The sequence below is a fragment of the Bombus impatiens genome, unplaced genomic scaffold (genome assembly GCF_000188095.3).
Source record: "Bombus impatiens unplaced genomic scaffold, BIMP_2.2 scf_0099, whole genome shotgun sequence".
Taxonomy (NCBI): domain Eukaryota; kingdom Metazoa; phylum Arthropoda; class Insecta; order Hymenoptera; family Apidae; genus Bombus; species Bombus impatiens.
The window spans coordinates 652,681-677,708 of NT_176518.1; the positions used below are offsets into that span (position 1 = coordinate 652,681).

The window sequence follows — 25,028 nt, forward strand, 5'->3', positions numbered from 1 at the left end:
TATATATAAAGCTATCTTAATCACATAAAAATAAAAAAAGATTCATATTTTTAGAACTAATACTTATAAATTAGGGAGTATAAATGTACGTTTCACGTACTTTGTACGAAATATTTGTTTAACTTATAAAGCGAAACTTTTTTACGTAATCGATTACTTTGAACGTTTATATTCCATAGTACATGAAATGAATGTATACAACGAAACATTATCAGCTAATATAATTAAACATAAAATTTAAAAATAGGTATAAAAATAGCGTACGAATAAATCCAGAACAATTCAGTCTTCTTAAAGTACAGGTAAAAAGCATAAAAATATCATTTTGTATTTACAAATGCATCGTATAAAAATCTTCGTAAGTTCCCCAATTTTTTTCTATAATAACAGAGATCTTAAAAGATTCGTTGTTAATACTACTCGAATATTCATGTTACACTGAACAGATAATACATAAAAATATGTATAATATGCAGTGTACGTCGATATTTGAAATATCATTCATATCATAATGGTTCTTTCTTCCCTTACATTTTTTTTTGTTTAGCACCATTTTTCCATAGTGACAGGTGCTAAATGAGGTCGTGGCTTAGGGGAAGGCCATCGTAACGCACTTTGACAAGACTCTGCTCTGGAAGGTGTCCTCGGCGGAGGTTGAGGTGGATTGGAATGCGATTCTTGCATTTGGTTATTTGTTTCTCCATTTGTTTCCGTTCTAATGCCTTTCTCCGGTGGATCACCTTTATGACTTCTTTTCATCGGTTTTTTAGCTATTTCATGGTGTGCAGATGGTGGTGCACTTTCTACGGATTGAAGACTAGCTGCTCGATGTAGAGACAATCGAAGTGGCTTTTTCGGTGGTGCTGGGCGAGATTTCGATTCTTGGGAGCTATAGACTACCGATATATCCGAGTTTTCTGACGCTCGCGACTGAGTCTCCTGAAATGACAAAGAATCCTAAGCTACGGAAATCATAATTCTAATTTCACGAATAGCTAATCACTGGTCTACCAGACATTCGTTTCTTTCAAATAATCATTGTAATATGTTTGCGAAAGAAAATGTTATCCATCCGTTTAGTTACTTCAATCATAATTTAAAATTTAACAAAATACCTGTAATCGATAATAGGTTGGTTCGGAATCGAAGTCTAACGGTTGTACTTGAGATGAATTTTTACGATTCTTAGATAAATGTTCCAAAGCTGATTCAACGCGCGGTGGTCTTCTACGTTGTAGTTGCGATTGTATCTGCGTTTGTTTGCAATCCAAGCTTGCAGTTGACCTGGTTAATGGAAATCCTTGATGTTTTTGCTTACTTCGTGATTTGTGATGACCATTGAAAATACTAGCCGATGACGAGTCGAATTCGTTCGAGATTTTTACGTCTAGCGAACGTTTTGAATGGTCATTGTGCCTGCTTCTTACTGTTGGTAAACTCTGCCGTAATTCCATCGAATTCCGTACATTAAGGCCAGGAAGATTTGCAACTAACGCAGTTACCTGTGGTCCTTTTTGAAAAACCTAAAAAAAAGTAATAAAGATTAAATTCTAGTTGTTGCAAAATGTCGAAATAAATTGGGTGCTTTTGAATTTACAAACATTTTTTACTGTTCTAAAAGAATATTCAAATAGTTTGTGAACCACTGTACAGTTGTTTTCATTTAAATGCCGCATCCTGTATAATAGGGTTGTGAAGAAATGATAAAGACCTATGGACTAACGTATAGAATAATGTATTATATCTTTTTGTACAATGCTTTCAACTAAGAAGAATAATGTATTTGTCGTCCTCTCGTATACCTGAACTTGTTCTTGACGGGTCGGTGGAGGGTCTGCAGGAACCTCGGCTCTACTTGGTGCGAGAAGATCCCTGACTTGTTCCTCGAGATATCCGATCCTGTGAGTCAGCCTAAGGTTATCAGATCGAAGAGTGCGGAGTGCTGCCAGGGATTCGCCTTTTCGAAGGACCACGATTTGCGCTGCATCGGGTGCAACGGCCAACAGCCTTGCTAAATCGCTTCTGCCTGCTCCCACCACAAGTTTTCCATTCACTTCCAAGATTCTGTAGACAATGTTGACCGATAAGTACGAGTTTCATGAGCGTGATTATGCTTAATTAGGTGAAATTTTTCAGTTTTCGAAGCAAGGGCTGACTTATTCTATTGAGACTTGGCGAAAAGACTAATTTATTCTCTTTGAGAATTTATATAATTCCTATATAATTATATAATTCCAATCAAGAACAAAATAAAGCAAAGCGAATCATTCATGAAAGGTATTGAACTTAAAACAATTTTGATCATTTATACTATTTTCTACTATACATTTAAATAAGTATAAAAGGCTGAATGTAAAATACAGCGGTGTGAGTTGTAACAAACGCTGCTAAAAAATCTACATGAAAATGGGAGGGAGGATAAAGGATAGGGTCATGTGAAGCCGCAGGTGCAATTAGCGAGGGCACTCGGCGAACTTCCGGTGCTGCTTCACGCTACAGTGACCTGTTGGGAACCAAATGCCAAGATTGCACTATTGTTCGACAATGATAGCTGGGTTACATAGTGTGAGCAGTTGGTGTTATGTGTTATATTTATATGTATTGATGTGCTTCCTTTTTTAATAATCTTCACCTTTCTTCCTATTCCTTATTTTTTATTTACTTTCTTCGTTGTCTATCTTCTTCCTCATTGTTCTTTGATCACAAATCGTAATTTTATTACCCCAGTTTTGCTTGCTTTCTCTTGGAGAAATGTTACAATTTATTACGAACGACAGGTGTTCTGTCATGAAGACTATAAATGAAATCAAATGATCTATTCTGTACGATCTTTTCATTCAGCGAGAAGAAATAATCGTTTTTCCTTTTACGTGCTAATTGCTAAGCGTAGAAAACATACTTTATGACCGTGTTCACCGCCAGTCGTCAGTATCCGGACTAAAGATAAAGGGAAAAGAATCCTGTTTACAATAATATACCGTTATACAGATAATGAGTCACTTTGTGACTTTTTATTGGATTACTTATTAAATTGTTTTTATAAATTTTACCATGACTGCGTATAATATACGAAAATATATAAAATATTCAAAATATGGTACTAGTTACATAATATTTAATAAATGAAACAAATCTCTAGCTAGAGTCTACCTGTTTAGTTGTGTTCATAAACATAGATATCCGCAGTTTAGTAATCATTTATGTTTAAGTGTATAGTATAGTTATCGAATAAAATGTGGAATATTGTACTGTACGAAACCTGTCTCCCTTGCATAATCCAGAATCTTCAACTGCCCAATCGACATACAAGCCAGGTGTGTCTTCTCTTGGTCCAGCACCAAAACGGGGACTTTTTGGATCTGCGCTAACTTCCACTGCATGGATCGTAACTTGCGTAGAACCAGAGATACAACTATAAATCAAATATCAAAGATACTTTATTCTATCGTATTTCATAATCATTATGGCCTAAAATTTCGTTAATGTAATAAGGTCAATGATAATATTTAAGATACGATTAAATATATTTTACCTAGTTAAAACATATATCGTACAAATTCGATATAATATCTTTATCTTTATCGAGTTGTCATTTTTAAAGTATTTATTGCTTTAGGATAGATACCTAAATATTGTATCATTTTTCTGTTTCTCCTGGGTCTCTGCCAATTCCAAAGCAGCCTGTAAAGCTCTGCTTTCTTCGCGAAGAGTTAAAAGCTCGAGTTCTTCGCGTCCAAGTCTGTATTCTAATTCAGCTTGTTGAATTCGAACATCGATATTACTGGAATAAAAATGATTAATTAAGTTACATTCTTTTACTAGATAATTACAATCAAATATAATAAACGGTATAATTATTCGCAAGATATACAAATTGCATATAAAATAAACGAGAAGAATATATAAATAAAGAAAAAAAATTTTTTATATGGGCAACTGAATCCAAGCCTTCTGAATGAAAGCCATGTGTCCTAGCCACTAGACCATATAGGATTCTATATACAATACGGTCACTTCACAATTTATTTCCCATTTTTATTTACTCTATTATTCCAATATAAATTTTGTTTTAATCTAATCTTTCAATAATTGACACACTTATAAATATATTTATTTAGCTTAATCGATGATTGACAACACAAGAATCATTCAAGTTTTCTACTTACTCTGTAATATCTAGTCGTTCGAGCGCTAATTTCAAATTTTTTATCGCTAGCCGCTTATTATCCGCATCGCGTCGCAACCTTTGAAGTCGTTCTTCGGCTGCTTTTCTGTCAGCCTCGGTTAGAGGTGGAGCACCATTACGTAAAGCTAATCTGTTGCTCAGTGTGTTGCACAGTTGCCCTTTCAGTCTGTAAAACCAAATTAAAACTTAACCCTAGAAACGAAACCGAAATATTTGAAATGTTATTTGATATTTTCCATAGATTTATTTATGCCGAAGAGAACACAGTCACTGAATCGTTAAGATTTATTTAAAAAGCTGACAATTGCACAAAAGATGAAAGAATATCGTAAGCGTAGCAGTCGCAAATTCCTTGCAGCCTGCCAGCGCACGATTCAGTACGCGGCGGGCTTAATTTATTGCACCCTCAAGTGTCTTTGCTTTCTCTTCTTCGGACGGAGGGTGACGAAAGCCAGCCGATCGCTCTAAGCGATCGAAACTTTACGTTTTCTTACAAATGATATAAAAAATCAGAACGCTACAGCAAGAAGCGATTATTGGAAAACATTTGTTCGGTACTATTATATACTATTATATATTCATGAAACGTTTCTTACGTTTGAATGATATTTTCCTTGTCGCGTAATGCAATTCGAAGAGCGTCTAGCTCCTTATAATGATCTCTATTTCGATGACCAGCTGGCGATATTACTCCACCGGAAATGCTTCCACCTTTCTTTCTTCTTGGCGTAGTTGACAAAGATACTTCGATACTGGCCATCTGAGGACAAACAGATATTCTTAATTACAATCGTGATATCGTATTTTACACGCACATATAAACAGTTACAAATTTCCAAAAAGAAACCGAGTCTTGTCTAATCTTTCGATCTTCCAAATAATAATTCATTCTAATAGTCGGAAGCTAAACTCACAATATGGTAGAATCAATATTTCTTTAGCCTAAGGATGTGATTTGAACGTGGTTGAAACTCGGGGTGTAAAACAGCGATGGTGTAAATATAAATTTATCGCTCTAGTAAATCTATGATTTGCGACGATAGTCGGAACGGGATGTCTCGATCTTAATGGAGTTCCACGTCGGTACTGCACGCCGATGGTCCTTGAGAAAGCAGCACTTGGTCTCTCCTGCTGGCATACAACACGGAGAAGGTCAATGCCGGCCTTGACTGCGCAGCAACCAGAAAGAAGGATGCGATACGAGACCTTGCACGCCCAGTGTGTCCCACACGAGACCACCAACTAGATTTGCTTGCAGAAAATATTCAACTAACCGGATATCCTCCGTAGCCATTGCCAAACATTCCTTGCGCTCTGCTTGTATTTTCACCTCTTATCAAAGCATTGAAATTTTTTAAATTAATTGTGATACTTAATATGTCATATTTAGCTCGTGTCGTTTTTACTTTTAGATATATAGCACCGCAAGATTGTTATAGAATTCCGTTTGCGTAATGAAGTTACTGAATAAGTTAATTTAGACTCTGTTAAGTCTTGGCGCATTTATTTTCATCCACAGGTAAGATAAACGGTTTCTAACCGTCACCTTTCGCTTCGCACGTTCTTCGTTCGCTTGGGCCTTTTTCGCGCCGGCTACTCGCCGTCCGCTCATGAGATTATCTCCAACTAAGATTTACGGCATAAAGATTCACGGTTATAGGATAAAACTTTCCATGCGATCCTATTTCGTTTTAAGTCGGAAGATTATACGTCAATGCCTTAAGAAGAAAAACGTAAAACAATTCTAACGTAGTGAAAAGTATAATAGTAAACGTACCGTCTAATGTTCGTATCTGTACATTTGTTCGATTTTAAAAAATCATAAATGCGATTTAAAGTTACAAACTTTTAAAAAAGTTGGAGGAAATAAGATTATTAAGTACAAACAGTTTTGATAACTAGAATGCTATTACTCTGATTCGTAGTGTTATACTGTTTCTAAGAATGGTATTATTTCAAGACCGGAAATTATTTTCTTGGAAAGGGAACTGTAGACGGCTGATTATACATAAAACTACTGTTACGAAACCTCTACCTTTATGTCCAGTATTCCTATCTTAGAAAATTATACTTTAGGAATTCCTTTTGTTTTAAAGTTTTAACGTGCGCAGTGTTACAATATTATTTTAATAAATAATCAATTATTTCAAATATTTTATTCAAATAGTGCCTGAATCTGCGTAAGGATACGAAAATATTATTATCGTTTTGCAATTGGTTCGTTTTTTTTTAGTCTTTGCTGAAGGTTGACAGAATCAAACAAAGCAACTACGCACGTTGTATTGTATGTGGTAGAAAACAAAAGGCAATCCGAGTTCAAGGCTTTGGGTGCAAGCCGTGAAGTACTTGCTTTCCATAAATATGATATTCCAATGATGCCATAGTGTCAAACAGTCGATAGCGATGAAATAAATTAACGAACTTATACGTATGTACTATTTCTTTCCTTTTATATCTGACTCTATGAATTACTGAATCTTATATATGATCTTATATATCGCGAATATGTCCTTATCTACCATTTCTTGATTTTACAAGATATGTTGAAATATCTAAAATTCCGTGTGTTTTTCATCTTTTTAAACAAAGTTATACGGATAAAGTTAGGAAATAAGAACTAAATATTTTCAGTTGGATAAAGAAAAACAATAATGGCACGACACTTTTTCCAAAGTTCAAAACGATAGATGAGACGTTTTAACTGAGAGGGAAAGTATACTACGCGGTGACTCATAACGTAACAAAATAGTGCCACATAACATTTTTGAAATAATGAGGTAATAGAGACACGCAGCGAGGAGTTGTATCAAATCTAACACTTTCTTCTCCCCCGTTGAGAAGTAAAAGTGGGAACGGATGGACGGTGATCTCAGTACGAACATTCCGTGAATTTTTTTCCCGTGTGGAAGCGCGCTGTACACGTTACATTGCAGGAGGATGATAGCGGTGTGCACGGAGGAAGCGGAAATTTATTGCGGAATTTGCATGGGGAAGATCCGCATTTCCGAGATAATCCTGCCACCCTCTTCTGCAACTGTACGATACAATAGTTGCGCCCAGAGAATAGCGCGCGTGTTCGCGTTTACTTTATCTTTTCCATGTGTTCTGATAGTATCAACAAATTCCCTGAAATATATCGCAAACAATAAAATTCCTGACATAATTCTGAAATCATACGAATCACTTCGTATAATTCCAGTTTTCCACAGTGCAGGATTTTTCCATTATATATATCATATATAATACTGAATATTCTTTTAATTATAGCAAATGACAACATAGAGATAAAATTTAATAGATGGAATAAAATTTATTTGCAGAGATCATCACGTATCTGTTATAACGATAAATGTTATGTGTGTCTATTTCTACATTGATCAAAATATTGTAAAGTTTTCTTGCGCTTGCTGCTACTTCCATTGTTTCCAATGAAGTTAAATTATTATCTCTGAAAACAGTTATTCGAGCGCGAAATTTGTGAAAGGCAGTGTTTTCAACGTTTTAAGAAGACGAAATCTTGCTTGGCGCATTGCTGTTCAGACAGTAAAGGGCACTGACTCCAGGATCTGCAATCTGGCTGACTAGATCTGTCTGAGTCTTTCAACCCAAGGACGTACTAAAGCCTACCTTTGACCAGTAGATTAGTACATTTACAAATAAAGTATATTTAGCAGTAAATTGAAACAATGAAATGGTGTTTTAGTTTATTTTCTGTCATTCTCATGAAAATAAATGTTGCTCGTCATTTTGTATTTTTATAATAATCTTTAATCTGTAGCGAGCTACAAATTTAGCAGTAAAGTATAAAGACTTAGTATATGTATTACTTTTTAGAATTTTATTGTTACCATTACCAACTTTAAGAACTTTCATTGTTATTTATGGATTTATAAATTACATAAAAACAAAATTTACTTCACTGTCCTCGAGTCGCTGATTTCTTTTACGAAAGAATATTCGTCGCAAACTTTGAGCTTTGTATAGAAAGTTCCAAAAATTGTTACGAAGCAATGCGAAAATCTTCCTTCCATCGACAAAGATCATTACGTATCTGAAAAACGTTTTTGGCTCGTGGTAAGAAGATATCCTATCGACGTCGATGCAACCTTTTCAAGTCGACGTTCTTCTTCATTATTCATATCGAGCCCCCTGTGCACAGCACGCTCCTTCTGTTTTCTCTTTCTTTTACTCTTTCGTCCATTCTTTCTTTTGCTTTTGCCTTTTTCCTCTGAGATGGCAAAACATGACTTCGCGCTGGTCTGTTCGGGCGTAAACATCGGAATGGATTTTTGTAGCATGCTCGAAGAAGTCAACGAATCTGACAACGTACATTAATCGCGTCTTAAGAAAGTTAAGAAAATATGCTTGCTAACGCCGAAGGGTGAGATAAAAGATCACAGTTGTTTCGTGTATGATGACGGATGGATACATGATTTTTCCTTCTAACAGATATATCTTAGTGAATCAAAATTAAGGAAGCAGTTGTAGTATGTAACATATTTATTTCTATATTCCTATATCGTAGGAAAACAAAAAATATAAATTTAATCAAAAGTAACGTGTACGTTTTACTAAAATGTATTTTAGAAGTTTTAAGAAAATTATCTTTTCACTGCTCTGTCTCTTTCTTAATTTTCTGTTAAATTATTATACGCACGAAAGATTAAAGATAGAAGAATTTAATAATGGAACAAAACCCTACGATTTTATCGACATAAGTGGAATTAAAAAAAAGAATTTTTGAGGATGCTGCGCTATTGGGTATCTGTGTGCTGACTCGGGGCAGTTTTAATGGCACCCGCGCGCACACGGTCCCTCAGTCCGAAACTCGAGTGAAGGGCCCTGAACGAAACACAGTTTGGTCCATGCATCTGCATATAAATCACTGGTTGGACAGCCTTAAAAAGCTGGGGGCTATTGCGGACCCGCCAATAACCGCGAAACATCGCCTTCGGTTTCTTCCGACGGGATGTTACGGTTAAAAACGACTTCCATATACCTACCTTTTTGCGCGAGTCTTTCAAAAAGAAAAAAAAGATGTAAAAAAGAATGATCCTGGGCGTAGCAAGAATTTCATATTCTAGAATAGCGAAACAAAATTTTTTAAGTAACATGGACTCTGCTGCGTAATTGAAGTAGTATTATTAGTGAAATTTTACGAGTTACAAGTTACAGCATTAATAAATTCTTTTACATAAAGAAGTAAGTAAAATTTTAAAATTATGAAAAAAAATCTATAATCTATAACTTGTAATTTGTAAATTCACTAATGTATTATTAGTTGGTAAATTATTGTGCAATGGGGTCATTGTAGATGCAATTTCTTCCTAAGATTTTGTTTCTCGTACTTTGAAGGTTTTTGTTTTGTGCATTCGCTGTGTATTATTATTAACAAAATTATAAAATATGTATTATGTATGTAATTTTAGTTTAAAAAGTTTATTTTCACTTTATATACTAAACGATATAAATCTTCTTTATTTTATTACCTTTGCTTCCAAGGTTTCTAATTGCGCCATTCTTGGTTCCAGATATTGCTGCTGCGTTCCACTTCCTGTATGTAGAGCAGTCTGAAATGAAAAAAGTTAGATTTATATCAGCAATATGAATTCAGATTTCTTCAGTTTATGTATTTACAGTTTAGATAAAATGGGACTTTTAAATATGTATGTGGGTCGTAAACTTTATCACACGTATAGATTGCACTTCGTTTGCAAATATTCAGAGTTGTAAAAAACCAAATGTCAGTTTTGTGGAATCATTTCTTGACCATATATTTCACGTCACACGCTAGGGTCGTGGTTTTCCTGTTACGATCAACGTCCTTCGTGAGTCTTCGCAGTAAGATAATACTCGTGATGCTTGGAAGATTTTTTACAGGTGATGAGATCTCAACACTGAGAATAATCGCGTGCGTACGATAATTACGATCGTAATAAAATAATTATTTTTTCGATAATGTCTTCCCAAAAAACTTCCCCTTGTACGATTAGGAAAAAAAATAAAATACAATATCCTTCGGAAGTTCACAAATTATTATTGCTAAAACTCTATAACATATTTATACAATATTTTTAATTGATTATGCTCTCCTCGTATAAATTGTTACAAATCATGTTAATTACTGCCTATGGGAACTGCAAAGTAAAAAGTGGCGATTTTCTGTTAATCATTTTGAAAACTTCACTTATTGTATTTATAACGTCAATATACATGTGCACTACGTAAGTTACGTCGGCTTGAATAAACGTTGTACAATAGAAAGTTATGAAAGCGTGGTTAATGCGTATTCAATGTCGAGAAGAGGAACGAAGCGGTTCTAAATACAACTTTAGAAAGATGCGTGTCTGCTGTTCTAGTTGCTTCAGGCAAATGGCGTGTGACTGCAACCCAAGCCGAGAAATTACGCGAAAGGCCCGATTGTAGGGCTCGTGAGAATTACGATTTCTTGACTTGCTCAAGGATTCTCACGACTATACGCGTATCAGGCGTGTGAGGGAGACACTTCACATATGTATATGTACGCATGATGATCGTATAATGCGCGGGTACATCGACCCTCTTAAAGCGTTCAAGCCCAGACCGATTGTGAAGCTTTATTACGAAATCCGTTTGACTCGGCGATCCATCTCAATACGATGACCAACGTACAAACGAGATCCATCACATTAATGGGACATTTTTCATTCTATTATTAGAAATGAGTTGGGGTTAGGTTGAATTTACATTGTTTGGGATGCTCCTAGTAGGTCTACTTATGGAAATTAGCTCCGTCTTGATACATATTATCAATCTTATATATGTATATTTGTTTATATTGGAAATTATATAAGCGAATGATGTTTCAGATATTTCGGATAATCGTCAGTAATAGACAACAATTACCGATTACCGATATCGCGCACATCGATGTAATCTTTCCATACACGCGACTAATAAAAGCCAAGCTTCTGTGAAATTAATTCAATCGTTGCATTAATTCATTTTTCGCTTCCATGAAATTTCTAAAACCTGGTTTATTCTCGATGATTTATCTAAACCGTTGATATGAAATGAGCCATAGTTGATTCTCTGGCAATATAGCTGTATCTTATCATAATTGCGGCCGTCTCCCTCAAAGCACAATTGATTTGTCATTCGATATAATGCAAATGGGTTATGTATTTGACGACTCTTCGAATCATAAATGCAGCAGATAGAACAGAAAGAGTTATCGATGGTCACAGTATCTTACATATCCCCCGAGGTATCGACGAACAAAGAATGTCAAGTTATAACTGGCGAAGGCCAGTGCTTTGTGACGTCGGGATAGTGCACTACGATACTTCCTACTGGCGGATCGTGCTGCTTCAACGTAGTTAATTGAAGCAATTAAAAGCAGCCTTAGTTCGCCACGGGTCGTCTTCGCGTTCGTTAATCATCGAAGATCGTGGGTGTGCTCGGGAAGAAGGAGTATCATGAGTCGAGAAACATATAATCATTGCCAGGGATGGAAGCTTCTACCAGCCTCGTAGACCCGGAAGGCGACATACGAGAGATACTAGATACGCCAATTCCTAATCTAGGATTAGCTGGCAACTACCCATGAGGAACAATTTATTTCTGGATATTCCTATCCGACGAGTTAATCGAATGTCTCTTTCGTGTTTCTATTATTGTCGATCTAAAATTGCGAGATAGTTAGAATAAAACCTTGTCAGATTAATTTCATATTCCCATCTTGTTTCTTACCTGTTTGTAAAGAAGACATAATAGTAATTAGTTTACAGACGTTACTAAACTTACCAGAGAAACTGATCGTTGCTGAAGCTTGAGTCCCAGATCTTCTTTTCCGTCACCACAGTCGGTTGTATAAAGTAACACACTTTTTTTCGATCCCCTAAAATCAAAGCTGTTTAATGCGCTGTGTATATATAACGATTAAAACGATTGCTGCTTTTCTCCCTGTTCAATTGGACGTGTCGTAATTGCATGTTAGGAGATAATTTATCCAATTACGATATAAACGATTTGTTTGCTTAGCCTTCAGACGTTTCATCGTGTTTAACTACTTCCTTTCGACATATTCGCGAAGTAATAATTGTGCAATAATTCCAAAGCTCTCGTTTTAAATAAATCTTTGTTATATTCTACGCATTTGAACGTTTCATCTCGGTGTTAAAGATTAATTCTAAAATTTAGAAAATGTTGGCACATTTTATTTTTATTTCTCTTTATATACATATAATTCTAATTGTCTTTGATACTTTAATTGCTCGAAAATTCTTTGTTTGAAACAGATTGAAAGACCTTTCATTCTCTCAATTTTAATCATAAAATAAACAAAGCTCCTACAACTTATAGAAATTTTACAAAAATTATAACCATTTTGAACTTATTTTAAACAAAACTTAGAAACTAGTTGAGTTGTATAGAACCCTGCTTTTTCAAAAATTGTTAACCATTATTAACGTATAAACTTTTAAACCGAAATCTAACATCTTTATCTAGCCAGATCAAACCTCGTGTTTGCGTAATTATACGGAAAAGCGATTAAAATGTTACGTGAAGTAATCTCGAATTTTTTCAAACATGTTAACAGAGCATTGCATATTTGTTGAATAATCTGGTGGAGCAACCAGCCCATGAAAGTTCATTGTCGTTGTTACATATACGAAATGTATTATTTATTCGAAGCAGCAATTAACAGTGATAAAACTGGTAGAGATCACATTTAAGAATATATTTGAAAGCACGCTAAGTTGCGAAGAAAATTGACGAATAATGAACTAAAAATTAATCGGCTGCCCCTTGACTGGGATGAGAAAAGTGTTCCAGATTTCTACTCTTCAATTATGAACGATAAATCAATGTACGGTATATAGTCGACGCCCTTCTTGTCGCGAGCAATTAAACGCGAACCCGTAATATAATACGGTAGTATAGGCTGCGTTTATGATAATCACACCTGAGTGCCTTCCCATTCCGGTTGAATAGCTGATGTTCAGCGAGCACGGGCGAATCGATGTAGCACCGGCTCTCGTTCATAGCGACAACAGCAATAACAGCAACATTTCAACCTACGTTAATTTGTTCGCTGCATTGACATCTGAAATAATAAAATAAAATCTGATGTTATTTTTATATTTTGTATTTTTGTATTATTTTATATTTTTTATTTTTATAGCATTTTTATATTTTTTATTTTTGTTTCTCTTCCTTATTTCACAATCTCTGTTAATGCAACTTTTAAAGTATGCATTACTCGCTTATTCTTTTTTCAATTAAAATTATCTATTTGTAAAATTATCAAAAAGTATGTTTGGAACATGATATACGTATACACAAAATACGTACGCATGAAAAAGGAAAAAAGAATGGTTCCGACCGGAATCGAACCGGCGATCTTCTGCGTGTAAAGCAGACGTGATAACCACTACACCACGGAACCTCGATGTAGGGTTCGATTTTATATTAAAAGTCACAAATATTAGTATTTTTATATTTTTATGAGTATTAATTAGAGAAATAGAGCTTAGACTGAAATTTATTTCACCTGCTTTTACATATTATAAATGCATAAAAATTTTTAGTTTATCATAATCTCATATATCGCGATTCAAAGCATCGATAATTAAGCGTGTAAAGCGTAGTAAAGCGTGTTTGAATTGCTTTAGCCATTATTCGAAAAAAAAACGGTGATAGATGATAGATGATAGATGATAGACTGTAATACTAGAGCTATAGTTCGCTTACAATTAAAAGTAATTGGAATCGATCGTCGGTTTGCGTTTACAGAGAGGCGCCAGGGCGGTTTCAGTGAGTAAACCCACGCGTCACAATCGACCAAGAAACGTTATGAGTAATATTCGTAAATGCATTAAGTAACCTTCCATAATGGTCGGTTGATCTGCATATGTTATGCACGAGAAAGTTCATTCCTTCGCCCACTGCGACAACTACCAACAATGCACATATATCCAGAGAGGTCTAGACGAAGTCAGGAGAGTGTGAGTGTCTATATAAATCGCTAAGATGGTAGACGTCGCATAATTAGATATACGATGTAGTACATGAATGCAAATAGTGTTTCGTGAGTGCAGTGCGATTCATGTTTAGGAAACAGTGTAAAACAAAAATAATTAATCATACTTCGCGTTACGATTGTGTTTATAGATACCGTGTATTATTAGGTAGCTGAAAAAGTTTTGCCAGTTTTACACAATAAGAATATAACAATTTATATCTATATCCCGATTAATTAATATCACTCACAAAGACTTTTTGATTTTCAGGATGTACGAGGTCATCGATCAAATTTTATACTATTATGATGTGCTACAGATGTTATACATTGCAGTTTCAAGAGCGTACAACCGTTTAACCGTCAGTTCTATTTTGACCTCTATGGAAGTTAGGAAGTAGAATATTTACGAGGATATGCATGGCTTGGTACACGATACAGTGTCCCGGAGAATGATGGGGAACGTGAGTTATATGCGAGGAAAGGCTATGACGATACCGTGACGAGAACAGCTGGTTGTCAGGTGTGCACTGGGATTCTATTGATTCCATCACAAATGGAGTATAAACGCCTGTTACCATTTCGAATGCTTTCACTTTATGTATCTGTTCGTTTACAACATATGACACGTATGTCTTTATCATTATGTAGAAAATGGAATATAAAGAGCACATTTTGATAACCTTCTAATCACATAATAAGCTATGTAGATTTCATTCTTCAAAAATATGTATTTACATAAACCTTCATAGTCTAGTAATAATAGCCATTAGCAGAGAGTTTGGGTAAATATACCGAACAGCATAAAACTGCGTGTTTTAATGCAAGCAACTTTTTTAATATCACTTGCGAAACGTGTGGGCGAGCGTTATCATGCAAACCTCATCTTACGTGTCATTCTCGCATGTCATTCTGCTATCAAACCGGCGATATGTATAACAGTAGCTTATGGTATTACAAAGCCATCTTCTGTAAAAGCGGACGGAATAAGCGACCGAATAACTATGTAGCTTATAGTAGCAGTTCTTGGTATTCTGTAGCTTCGACACAATGGGACACAATAAGATTGTAACGTTACGATGGATGAGCCCTGTCACCATATTATTTGTCACCATGCGATTGAATAGATAACAAGATACACGATATACAACGAGGCACGAGTGAACAGAGTGTAATTCTTCCTGAATCGCTATATGGCACGAAAACCAATTTCTTCGTATAAAAGCATTTCCTTTTACATATGTCGATGAAAATATTTTATCTCTCATGAAAGTTGAGATCTTCGAAAGAATATTAAATATCGACACAAACACTATTTATTCGGTTAATTAAAAAGTCTCATGAATTTATACCAACGAGTTTTATCCCGTTATGGCTGCGTGAGAAAATTTATTAATAGTAGTCACCTATATCTTCTAATTTGCAACGTTATTAGTATTAATCAATCGTGCAAGAGGGTCGAGGTGTTCAAATACTTATGGCCAAGAGTGTACGTTGATTAATCTACATTTAAAAAGTTGCAATTACCGATTATATCTAAAGAGTTTTGTTTGTCCCCTTTTCAAGTACTTTTAGAGCCCTTTCCAGAGAGGGAGGAAGACGGTCCCTATAGTGAGCGGTAGGCGAAGTTTGGCAACGGTGTGGAACTTCCTCCAGGTCTGACTCTTCGGTCATCGAACCGTTACAACCAAACTTACTCTTTGGAAAGTCCTCATTTACGACATATCCTTAAGTCACCGAGGACGAGCCACGAATTTCTAAAAACTACCTAAGCCATACTAACTGCCTTTGCCGAGATGGAGTGTTGATATATGTAAGCAGTAAAAAGAAATCCTTGACCTCAAAAATCGTGATCGTTTCATAAATCATGCCATGAGCATACCTGACGATTAATTTCTTCGTTCTGGCTTGTTTCCTGGTTGAAAGTTCAATGTTTAAACTGAAGTTGTTAATTGTTTGTAATTTAGAACCTGTTTCTTTCTTCAAACTCTTTTATAATTTATTTAATAAATTCAAGTTGGCAAATCAAATAATCGACTTGTACTTGTTTGCTATGTAACTGGATTTACAAATTAGGGAAGACAAACAATTTATTTAGTAGTTTTATTTAAAAATTGGTAAAAAAGGAATCCATAATGAAAGCACTTTCTCTAAGATTTAAATATTTGCACTTGTTTGTATACTTTAAATTCCATCATTATGAATCATCTATCTGATTGTGTTTCTTCTATTATTTTAAATAATAACTAAAAATAGTAGCCGCGTTAATTTTATAATATTACTTTCGCTAGTTTCGATGATTATTTAACGTATTTTACATATTTATGCACTTTATATATAAAAGATAACGTAATGACGCCTAAGATATAATTTCTATACTGGAAGATTAAAAATCGGAAATTTATGTATAGCAGAAAATAATATATGTCTACGCAGAGTCAATTGCCTCGATATGGAAGCGTATATCTCCAACCGTTCTTATCTCAAAATACGTAAAATTTATACTATTGAAGATTATAAGTTTAAGAAGCAAGCGCAACGTCTTTTTGCTTGTTTCGCTTATCGGATTAAGTTCTCCGCTACACGGCACGTCGTACAACGTGTTGCATAGACACCCTTCAAATGGTTTCTTTCTAGTCGTCATACATATGTATACATATACATACACACTTTTCTAAATGTCACTGTCAAAGAAGTTATTGTACAAACGGAAAATAGCATAAATCATTTTCTGTTCCAACGTAATAACTTGTTACAGTACAATGTTGTATATCGCAATGTCAAGTGTAAAAATATTGATGATAAATATTGATAAATATTAATAATAAATATTGCAAATTTTCAATATTTATTTTACGATTAAACGTTTCATTCTTCCATATACAACTTGAATACAAGCGATAATTGGAGTCCTACGATTCGAAAAACGTTCCCGATTTTTCTATCGTTTTAGCCAGAGAAACAGTTACATAGTGCGAAAAAACGAACTATCTTCTGACTTCTCGCTTCTTGCATTCTGCTTCCAAGGCAATTTATTTCCGGAGAACTAAACGAAGTTACTCAGCACAAGAAAGAGCAGCGTTACAACGAGGAGTATACTCGATACAAGGCCATAAAACAGTCAATTGTTAGAAACGTGTTGAGTTTGTGGTTGTCACGCGATCGTCAATTGATAGAAGAAAAAAAAAAAGGATTATTTTCCATAACAAATTACATGTTACAAAGAAGGTGGAAACAGTACTCCATTACGTATTTCTTGCACGTGTCATTCTATGCTTCATGCACGTATTTCTACTTTATTTACTGTTTAAAAAAACATTATACAATAATTTCAAAAAAAGTGAAAAAATAGTTTGCACATGTACAATGGCGAGTATGTAAATAGAAACATGTTGAAGCATTGAAAGCATAGGACGTGGTAGGATAATCATTTTTTTATGAAAACATTAATTGTACTACAATTTTTCTAAAAATCATAACAAAGTTCATTCAACGGAAAAGTAGAGAATTAAACGTTTCTACATTCTGCATATATAAATATCACAACTTGAAACTAGTTTAAGGCGATATTTACGAACTGGTTAGGTTTCTATGCCCATGTGCAGATTCGTTGGAATAATCTGAAATAGATATCTTGATATTTTTAACAAATTTCTTAAACAACTAATTTACATTATATCGTTTTGCGCGTAATTTTGTCTTGTAAATGACTATGATGTTATACGTTCCAGTGCGTAGAGACTAACCGCACTAAAGCCAGAAATATGTTTCATGAAAGTTGTTTCTTTCCCTCGCATCTCTTATTTCGCTATTTGGTTAAACATATCTATTTTTAGTTCAAAACCTTTTTGTGTTTCTACTTATATTTTTAACGTTTTAAATAAACAAAGGAATATTTGCAGTCTGTAAGCTTATATAATTTAACGTTGCGAAAAAAAGGCGTTAACGAGATATCTACCATTGCTTTTAACGATCAAGAAACTTGATTCTTCCACTCCAAGCAAGAAGAAAACGAAGATAGACGTAACGTGCAAGTAAATTGAAATAACGGTGTACCATTACGAGTAAGCATCAAATAATCATTCTTTCATTTAGCATTGAAAGTGTTTCATTTCCCTTTTGTACGGAGGATAATTGAAAACTATTTCCTCTCCTTCCAAGTTTTACAAAATCTGTTCATTTGCGAATTACTTTTCTTTAACGCTCTCTTCAATTTATATTATTTCATGAAAAGAAATGTCCTTCGACATTTCTAAGCTTGGCAAAATTTCAAAGTCTATTCGTTTCGATAAGCCTTTGATCGAGTTTTCCAACGTCAAATCCCAATTTCAAGGAAATACACGCTCACGTTTGGTATCGATTGGGTTGCTAAACTGTGCAATCGATTGACGTTGCTATCACCTTTAAACCGGCTTATTCTCTAGCTAGTTTAATTTAGTCGCAGTCGTGTTTAAGATTTATCGGGCGCATTAATCGGAAGACGGAGAACGTAATAGTCTACGTTTGATGATCGGCTTCTGTCGTTACTTAAACGGTTGCATTCCGCTAGTTACGCATCGAACACAAAACGACGTTAATCTCGTTAATCAAATCAGAAATCTTCTAACTAACTCTGTGCGTTTGCTTCAAACAGACGTACACCCCCTCCCCCCTTCATAATTATCAGGGATAATAATATTAATAGTAATAAAATTAAATGAATCAGAAAAATCATTCGTAATATTTCATAGTCCCGAAATTGCAATCTGTTAACAGCGAAATTTAGTTTTAAAAATCCCTTACAGGGTGCGTAGTTAAAATCAAGCAATGACGAGTATACAGGTCGAACGCAGGGCACATGCTCCGATTATAAATTTTATGACAAAAATAAAGCAGAACGAGGAAGGATTACATTTTCATTCAATAAAAAGTTGTCAATTCATCGTTGAAAAAGGTATTGCTATTAAAAACTTAAAAATTGCCAGAAAATAACAAAATTCATAAACAAGAAAAATTAAAGAAAAAAGATCTAAGAAATTCAGTTGATTTCAGTATGGTATTTTATAAAGCAAGGTACCGCACAAAGTGAAACTTCGCAAGTGGAGTACGAGTAACGTGACTCCTTACGGATTCCATTTTTTGAGCAGACGGCACATCTTCGAAGTGGATGTGCTTTTGATGTTGTAGCTGATACAAAACACAAAAGAGTTTTGAGAATAGCCGATATACGCATAATCAAATAATCAAACTTTTTTTATAAAATACATAATATGTTTACTGGAAGTATAAAGGAAACATGCCATTAAATGTCGTTTATATTACTTTTTACTAAAATTTTGAGTTTTTATAATAAATGGCAATTTTTTATTTCATACGACGAGTATACACGTCAAACCCAATTAACTAGTTAAATAAGATGTAAAAGATAAAATTATAAAATATACTGAACATTAGATGTCACAATGACCTCGTTTATTTCTATGTATGTATGCTAGTCATTTTTAAGCACAATACCTATAGTAGTCTTCGTGATATAGAAAAATCGTAAAGTTGGTCAGGTGTCAAAATTTACCTAGATATTTCAAGGCATCTGGATATGCGAAGTGACAGAAATCTAAGAAAGTAAGGATTTGAAATCTGGGTCAGTCAGACCACATAAAATTCTACGTGCGGTCCTGGATGTCATAATATTAATCTATGTCGCTACTTGATGCTTGAATTTAAGATCTCTATTTGACGGTATTTCGTACAATTATGAATTTCAGCTAGCAAGTCCTGCTTATGTAGCAACATATGTAGTGATCTTACAACAGCTTAAATTAATAGATTCATAAACGACGCTTCTCAAGTCCGCATAACGCGATCTTTTTCTGTGACAATATGTAGGTACTTATGTGCTCTCTTCGTCTTTTCTTTTAAAGAACAGAACACTCCATTCTTTGTTATCCTGTTGCATAATAAATTCACGCTCGTCATTTTTATAGATTTGGCAAGATTTAATTTTCTAATGTTAATTTAATAATTTACACGAATCAAATACTTGCAGATACAGTGCTAAATTCGACGCAACTAAGCATCTGGCTTTTTCTGGATTTCTCAGGCGAACTCTCACAAAGGAAGTGAAACATTTTAGTAATTAGCAACACCTGTCGACAGGTGCCGGGATGTAGATTTGTTCTATCTTCTATTAAATATTCGAGAACTTTCAAACTGTAGAACTAAGTTCTCCTGACAATAATATCATTTAACTTATGGACGATTGTCGATTTGTGTAAATCATTATTAATTAATTGACAATTAAGGATTAGTTGGCTAAAGGTTATGAGTTAAAAACTCGTGAAATTATGCGAATTGTTCGATAATCTTTTGCTCCTCTTCAGAAAGAGCGCTTTTATTAATAAAGTCACCAACATTCGACGCGTGCTTTTCCAACAATCGTTTTCTATCTTCTTTAATACGTTCTAGATTGGCTTTTTCGCGCCTCTTTTCTTCTTTAGCAGTTTCCTGCATATTGAAAATCTCTTCTTCTCGAATCTTGCGTCGGGTTTCGATCAATCGAGCCAAATCCTCTCGATACTGTAGCTGCATTCTACGTCTAGCCGCAGCAGTCAGTCTGGCAGTTTTCTCATCCTCTACAATTTTTCTCATAATTTCTTCTGCGAACATTCTATCTTGCTCAACAAATCGTAACTTACACTGTTCTGTGAAAACAATTTGTTCTTTCAAATTAACCGCCAATTCCTCTCTCATCCTCTTTCTTTGAATATTTTCCATTTCCTCTTTCAGCAACGACTCATACTTTACATCCTCAGCTATCAATTCGTCTATCAAAATATCTCTCTCTTTTTTTCTAGTTTCTGCATTTATCAGTATGTTGGCAATCTTACTCATTGTTCGTTCCCTTCTTTTTAATTGTTCTTCGTAAAGGTTTCTCACTCTTTTAACTCTTTCATCGATTTCCTTTAAATATTTTTCGTCCTTGTAAAGTTTGTCCGCCTCAGCTGCCCTCTCCTCTTCCTCGCGAATCTGCCTAATTTCCTGAAAAATTAAACGTTCTCGCCTTAAGGTCTCAGCCAGTTGGTTTTTTCTCTCAAGCGTTTTAAGTTCTTCATGCTGTTCTCTTATTCTATCCATTTCTGTTAAGACTTCTCTCTCGTGGCGAGCTTCCTCCATCATCAAACTCTTCTCTTCTTCTTTCCGTTTCATCTGAATAGTCAGTTCTTTCCTGTAATCTTCCGACTTCTCGAGGCTCTCGGATCTTTGGCGAAGATCATCCTCGAGGACCGCCTGCTGTTCCAATCGCATCAGTTCTGCGGCTTGTTGTTTCCGTACATTCTCGATGTAACGCTCGGTCTCCCTTTCTAGGATTTGCGCTTGCAGCTCCTTCGTAATGTACGCCCTTCGCAGCTCAGCTTCGAGTTCTGCGATCTCGTCATACGATTCTCGATTGCGACTACTTCGTCGTAGCTTCGCGATATAATCTCTTACTTTCGTCGTATCTTGTTGCGTCTCTTCTTTCTTTGATCCCTTCTCCATGACTGGCTCGTCGAGCTTTCGCTGTTCAACGTTACTTTACAAGGATATGAATTGTTTGGAAATTACCCAACAAAGTATTGCCACTGTTATTTTAACAAACAAATGTGATTCAGATTTCTTTACAATTACACTCGACTAACTTTGATCATCGTACTTTAGAAAATAAAACTTTTACGAGGCTACTCATATCGATTAATCACAATTCTTCGAATTGCTTTCCCCGTTGATTGAGTTGTACAGTGATTAATTAACACGTCGATCGATTTATCATTGTACAACGTACATATTACGTTGCACAGTGTGTAACAGCTAGTGAACTCTGCAACAAAAAATGATTCACGATGCGCAAATCTCAATAGTCACACGAAACATTGCATTTGCATACGATGTAACACAGTACTTGGAATAAAATTAATGGCGGATTAACGGTACATTCAATTCGCTTTTTCTTGCGGGACTTGATTACTCTTTGGGAATCTTCGCACGCCAATTTAGGTCACTCCAAATTTACTCACGCGATTCAGCTATTTCATGCCCAATCACAACGATTAATACACGCGTGAATTGTCCATATTTTCTATTAACTTTCAATAGAATATATTACACAATATTTATTATATTGTAGCAAGAAAAAAGACAACGAATGATTCTGGCTACAAAATCGATGTTTAGCGTTCGATACAAATGAATTCAATTCTATGTAACATTATCGTTTCGATACTAATGGATCGTAAGTGTAAAAACTCTGAAGATGTAAAGGAAACAAGCTTGCTATTGTTAGTGCATATTACGTACAGGGTGGGAAAAAGTACGCGTAGGATGTTTGATTGTTGCAGCTCACGTGTGCAATTAATTTCATCTTCCTTAATTTTCTATTGTTAAAACTTTCCATACTCTGATATGCTTATTTTGCAAAGCAAAGCAAAAGTACGAAAGATATAAGTATGTAAAAAATCTCCTTTGCAAGAACGTCGTATATAATAAGATTGCTTTATCTTGCTGAATATTTCCATTAATTCAATAGCTAATAATTAAAGTAAATAGGCATTTGGTATAAGGTTCTGTTAGATTTGACGCGATACGGCTAACATGGTGTATTAACAAATAGTCCGAAAACACTTTCCTGTAAGATGTTTTGATATCATTGTTGTTGATGTTTTGATATAATTGTATCATTACAGTTATTGTTACTAGAATCATTAGCTTTGTAAGATAGTGATTTAGAGATCAATTGCACATACGTAGATCCGATAGTATGAACAAAAAGGTTTTGAGTTTGGAAAAATAATTGCGTATACATAATCTACTTATCGTAAAGCTATTGTGAAAAGGTGTGAGATCTAACTCACACAATATCTGGTTACTGACTTTGATATATATGTTTCACAATTACGGCTTGCTTGTTCCCAGAAAACAGCTGCTCTTTCAAACTCCATGAGATGTAACTTGTCCGTGTAATTGTTCGAAACACCTATTGTTGAACGATGTCAAATAGAAGGCTGAGATCGAATTTCGCACAATGTAATAATACTTTGAAATAAACTTTCGAAAATGGATACCGACTTATTATTAATTTTAAATTACGCATATTTAATGGAATGTACGTACATGTATCATATATAAGACATATAGGACGTTCTTGAAAGCGTGAAAGATAACATAATCCAGAGTTACGTTACACTTGCGTCGTATTTATTTTCTACACTTGTATCTAATATTATACTAGAATGAAAATTATCTATCATTCAAATGATATTTGACAATCGATATTTGTCATAAATACATTCAATTAATTTCATACACACGCAATATATCTCCCATACGTATATGGAAAACAATGTTTAACTTACATACGGACAATAAGCTGCGCGACAAGAATCGATAGCAGAGAAAAGAAACTTGAAAGAAAAATGCCGATCTAGTTCAGAAGGAATTATTTATACGCAAGCTGCGTTGTTCACACGTGGTGACTGTTTACAAAACCAAATCGAATCACTTAATACGTTGTTGTACAGGCGCTTGCGCTATTCTAGGACTAGCATAAAAAGAAAATCAACATACCCTCTGATGCGCAAATTCCAAGATAATCGCTATAAATCCTATCCACGTGCACTTTGGATCGCAGAAAAATTCACAGGAAGAAACGATTTGTTCGCGACTAGTTAGACAAATTGATCAACTAACGACAAACAAAACCAACGGCGCTGGTTTCTTCTCTAGTGGAAGAGAAGTTTCCTTAGTACAAAGTTTCACCGATCGAGTCGAAGGAAAATTTGGCGAAAGTTCGGAAAAGGCACGGATAGACTTTCGAAGCGGAGTGGAACGTTTCGGTATATGCGAGCGACACACAGGATTGAGACCGACTAACCGGCTTTCCGCGTCAAGGCACACGCTAGCCGAAGCTATGCTGCGCGGCCTCTTTAAACCCATCCCTCTGATAGGCTCACGCGGAACCCACCAGGTAAGTTCCTACGACCCTACCTTCGAACCTGGAGGCGCGTACGCTTGTGATTGCGTTACTTCTCGCCGTTCCAAATGAAATTTTCTACTTCGTACTAACAACGTTACGCGCACGTTTTTCATCCTCCCGAGAGAAAATTGAATGGTCGCGTTAGAACCGTTGCGAACCGATGAAATCCACCTACTCTCTCTTCGTGCCATTTGTCAGAGAAATGAGATTAAAAACGATTAAAATGTTCACTTTTGTGATTTACTTTTCCTGCGTGCATACAGCTTCTCATATTTCATTAACTATCTATTATTAGAGCGAAGATTTGAATGCATTTATGGACAATTTAATTAATTAATTAAGCGTTAAATTATTAGTCATATTTACGATCTCTTAGAATGTTTCATCGTTAATCGTCGCATAAAAAATATCAACAATTACACGATATCCCAAGAATTAAATAAACGAAATTATTTAAATCTTTACAGCTTACTTGTTATCATCTTCAACATCAGCAGAAATAATTAAGATCTTCGATTTAAGTGTGATATCATCTATATCGAATAGATACTTAGGTCTTTATTTAACAATGATTCTTGTAGCTATTGAGCACAATAAAATCTGATTCTTTCCTTACACGTTTATATATTTCGGTCCAATAACGAGTGCTTCTTAACCTGACCTGGAAACCTCTACTCCAGTTCTTTCACCCACACATTTTCCCTTTCGATTCCACTCACTGACGTCGTATAAAGGATGTGAAAAGGTAGGAAATTGTGCTCTGAATTTTGTTTTAAATTAAGTTCCGGAGATAAAATACGAATTCTTCTACATGGCAGCTATGTTTCGGAAACCGAGCGCAAGATTGCTTGCCA

At 35.0% G+C, this 25,028-nt stretch overlaps 2 protein-coding genes and 1 non-coding gene across 7 annotated transcripts; all 3 read right to left on the reverse strand.

Moving 5' to 3' along the window:
* Positions 1-19: 19 nt before the first annotated feature.
* LOC100745567 lies at positions 20-24,119 on the reverse strand. Of its 5 annotated transcripts, none has more exons than XM_012394816.3 (11): positions 23,766-24,119; positions 13,134-13,274; positions 11,972-12,065; positions 9,676-9,756; positions 4,783-4,946; positions 4,167-4,352; positions 3,626-3,781; positions 3,260-3,412; positions 1,803-2,064; positions 1,116-1,523; positions 20-936 (listed from the first exon to the last, which is right to left on the reverse strand). In XM_012394816.3, the coding sequence occupies exons 2-11, from the start codon at positions 13,211-13,213 to the stop codon at positions 544-546; spliced, it is 1,977 nt and encodes a 658-aa protein (XP_012250239.1). In that variant the 5' UTR covers positions 13,214-13,274; positions 23,766-24,119; the 3' UTR covers positions 20-543. The 5 variants fall into 5 exon arrangements, with proteins under 5 accessions (XP_012250239.1, XP_033174386.1, XP_033174388.1 ...); XM_003486143.4 differs by having other exon boundaries at positions 22-939; positions 23,766-24,117; XM_024364531.2 differs by lacking the exon at positions 23,766-24,119 and adding an exon at positions 13,922-14,373 and having other exon boundaries at positions 22-939.
* On the reverse strand, positions 13,544-13,616 carry TRNAV-UAC. Its single transcript has one exon. It is a non-coding gene; the product is annotated as a tRNA-Val (tRNA).
* Positions 20,511-21,704, reverse strand: LOC105682169 (meiosis-specific nuclear structural protein 1-like). Its single transcript, XM_012394693.1, has one exon. It carries the CDS (start codon positions 21,702-21,704, stop codon positions 20,511-20,513), a length of 1,194 nt encoding a protein of 397 aa, XP_012250116.1.
* Positions 24,120-25,028: the final 909 nt, after the last annotated feature.

Excerpts from the sequence above, each read along its gene's own strand:
- LOC100745567 (XM_003486143.4), bottom strand. The coding sequence starts at position 13,213 with ATGAACGAGAGCCGGTGCTACATCGATTCGCCCGTGCTCGCTGAACAT. Across the intron at positions 9,757-11,971 it reads AGCAACGATCAGTTTCTCTG|ACTGCTCTACATACAGGAAG; the intron begins GTAAGTTTAGTA and ends TTTTCATTTCAG. Across the intron at positions 3,782-4,166 it reads GAACGACTAGATATTACAGA|TAATATCGATGTTCGAATTC; the intron begins GTAAGTAGAAAA and ends TTTTTATTCCAG.
- LOC105682169 (XM_012394693.1), bottom strand. The coding sequence starts at position 21,704 with ATGGAGAAGGGATCAAAGAAAGAAGAGACGCAACAAGATACGACGAAA.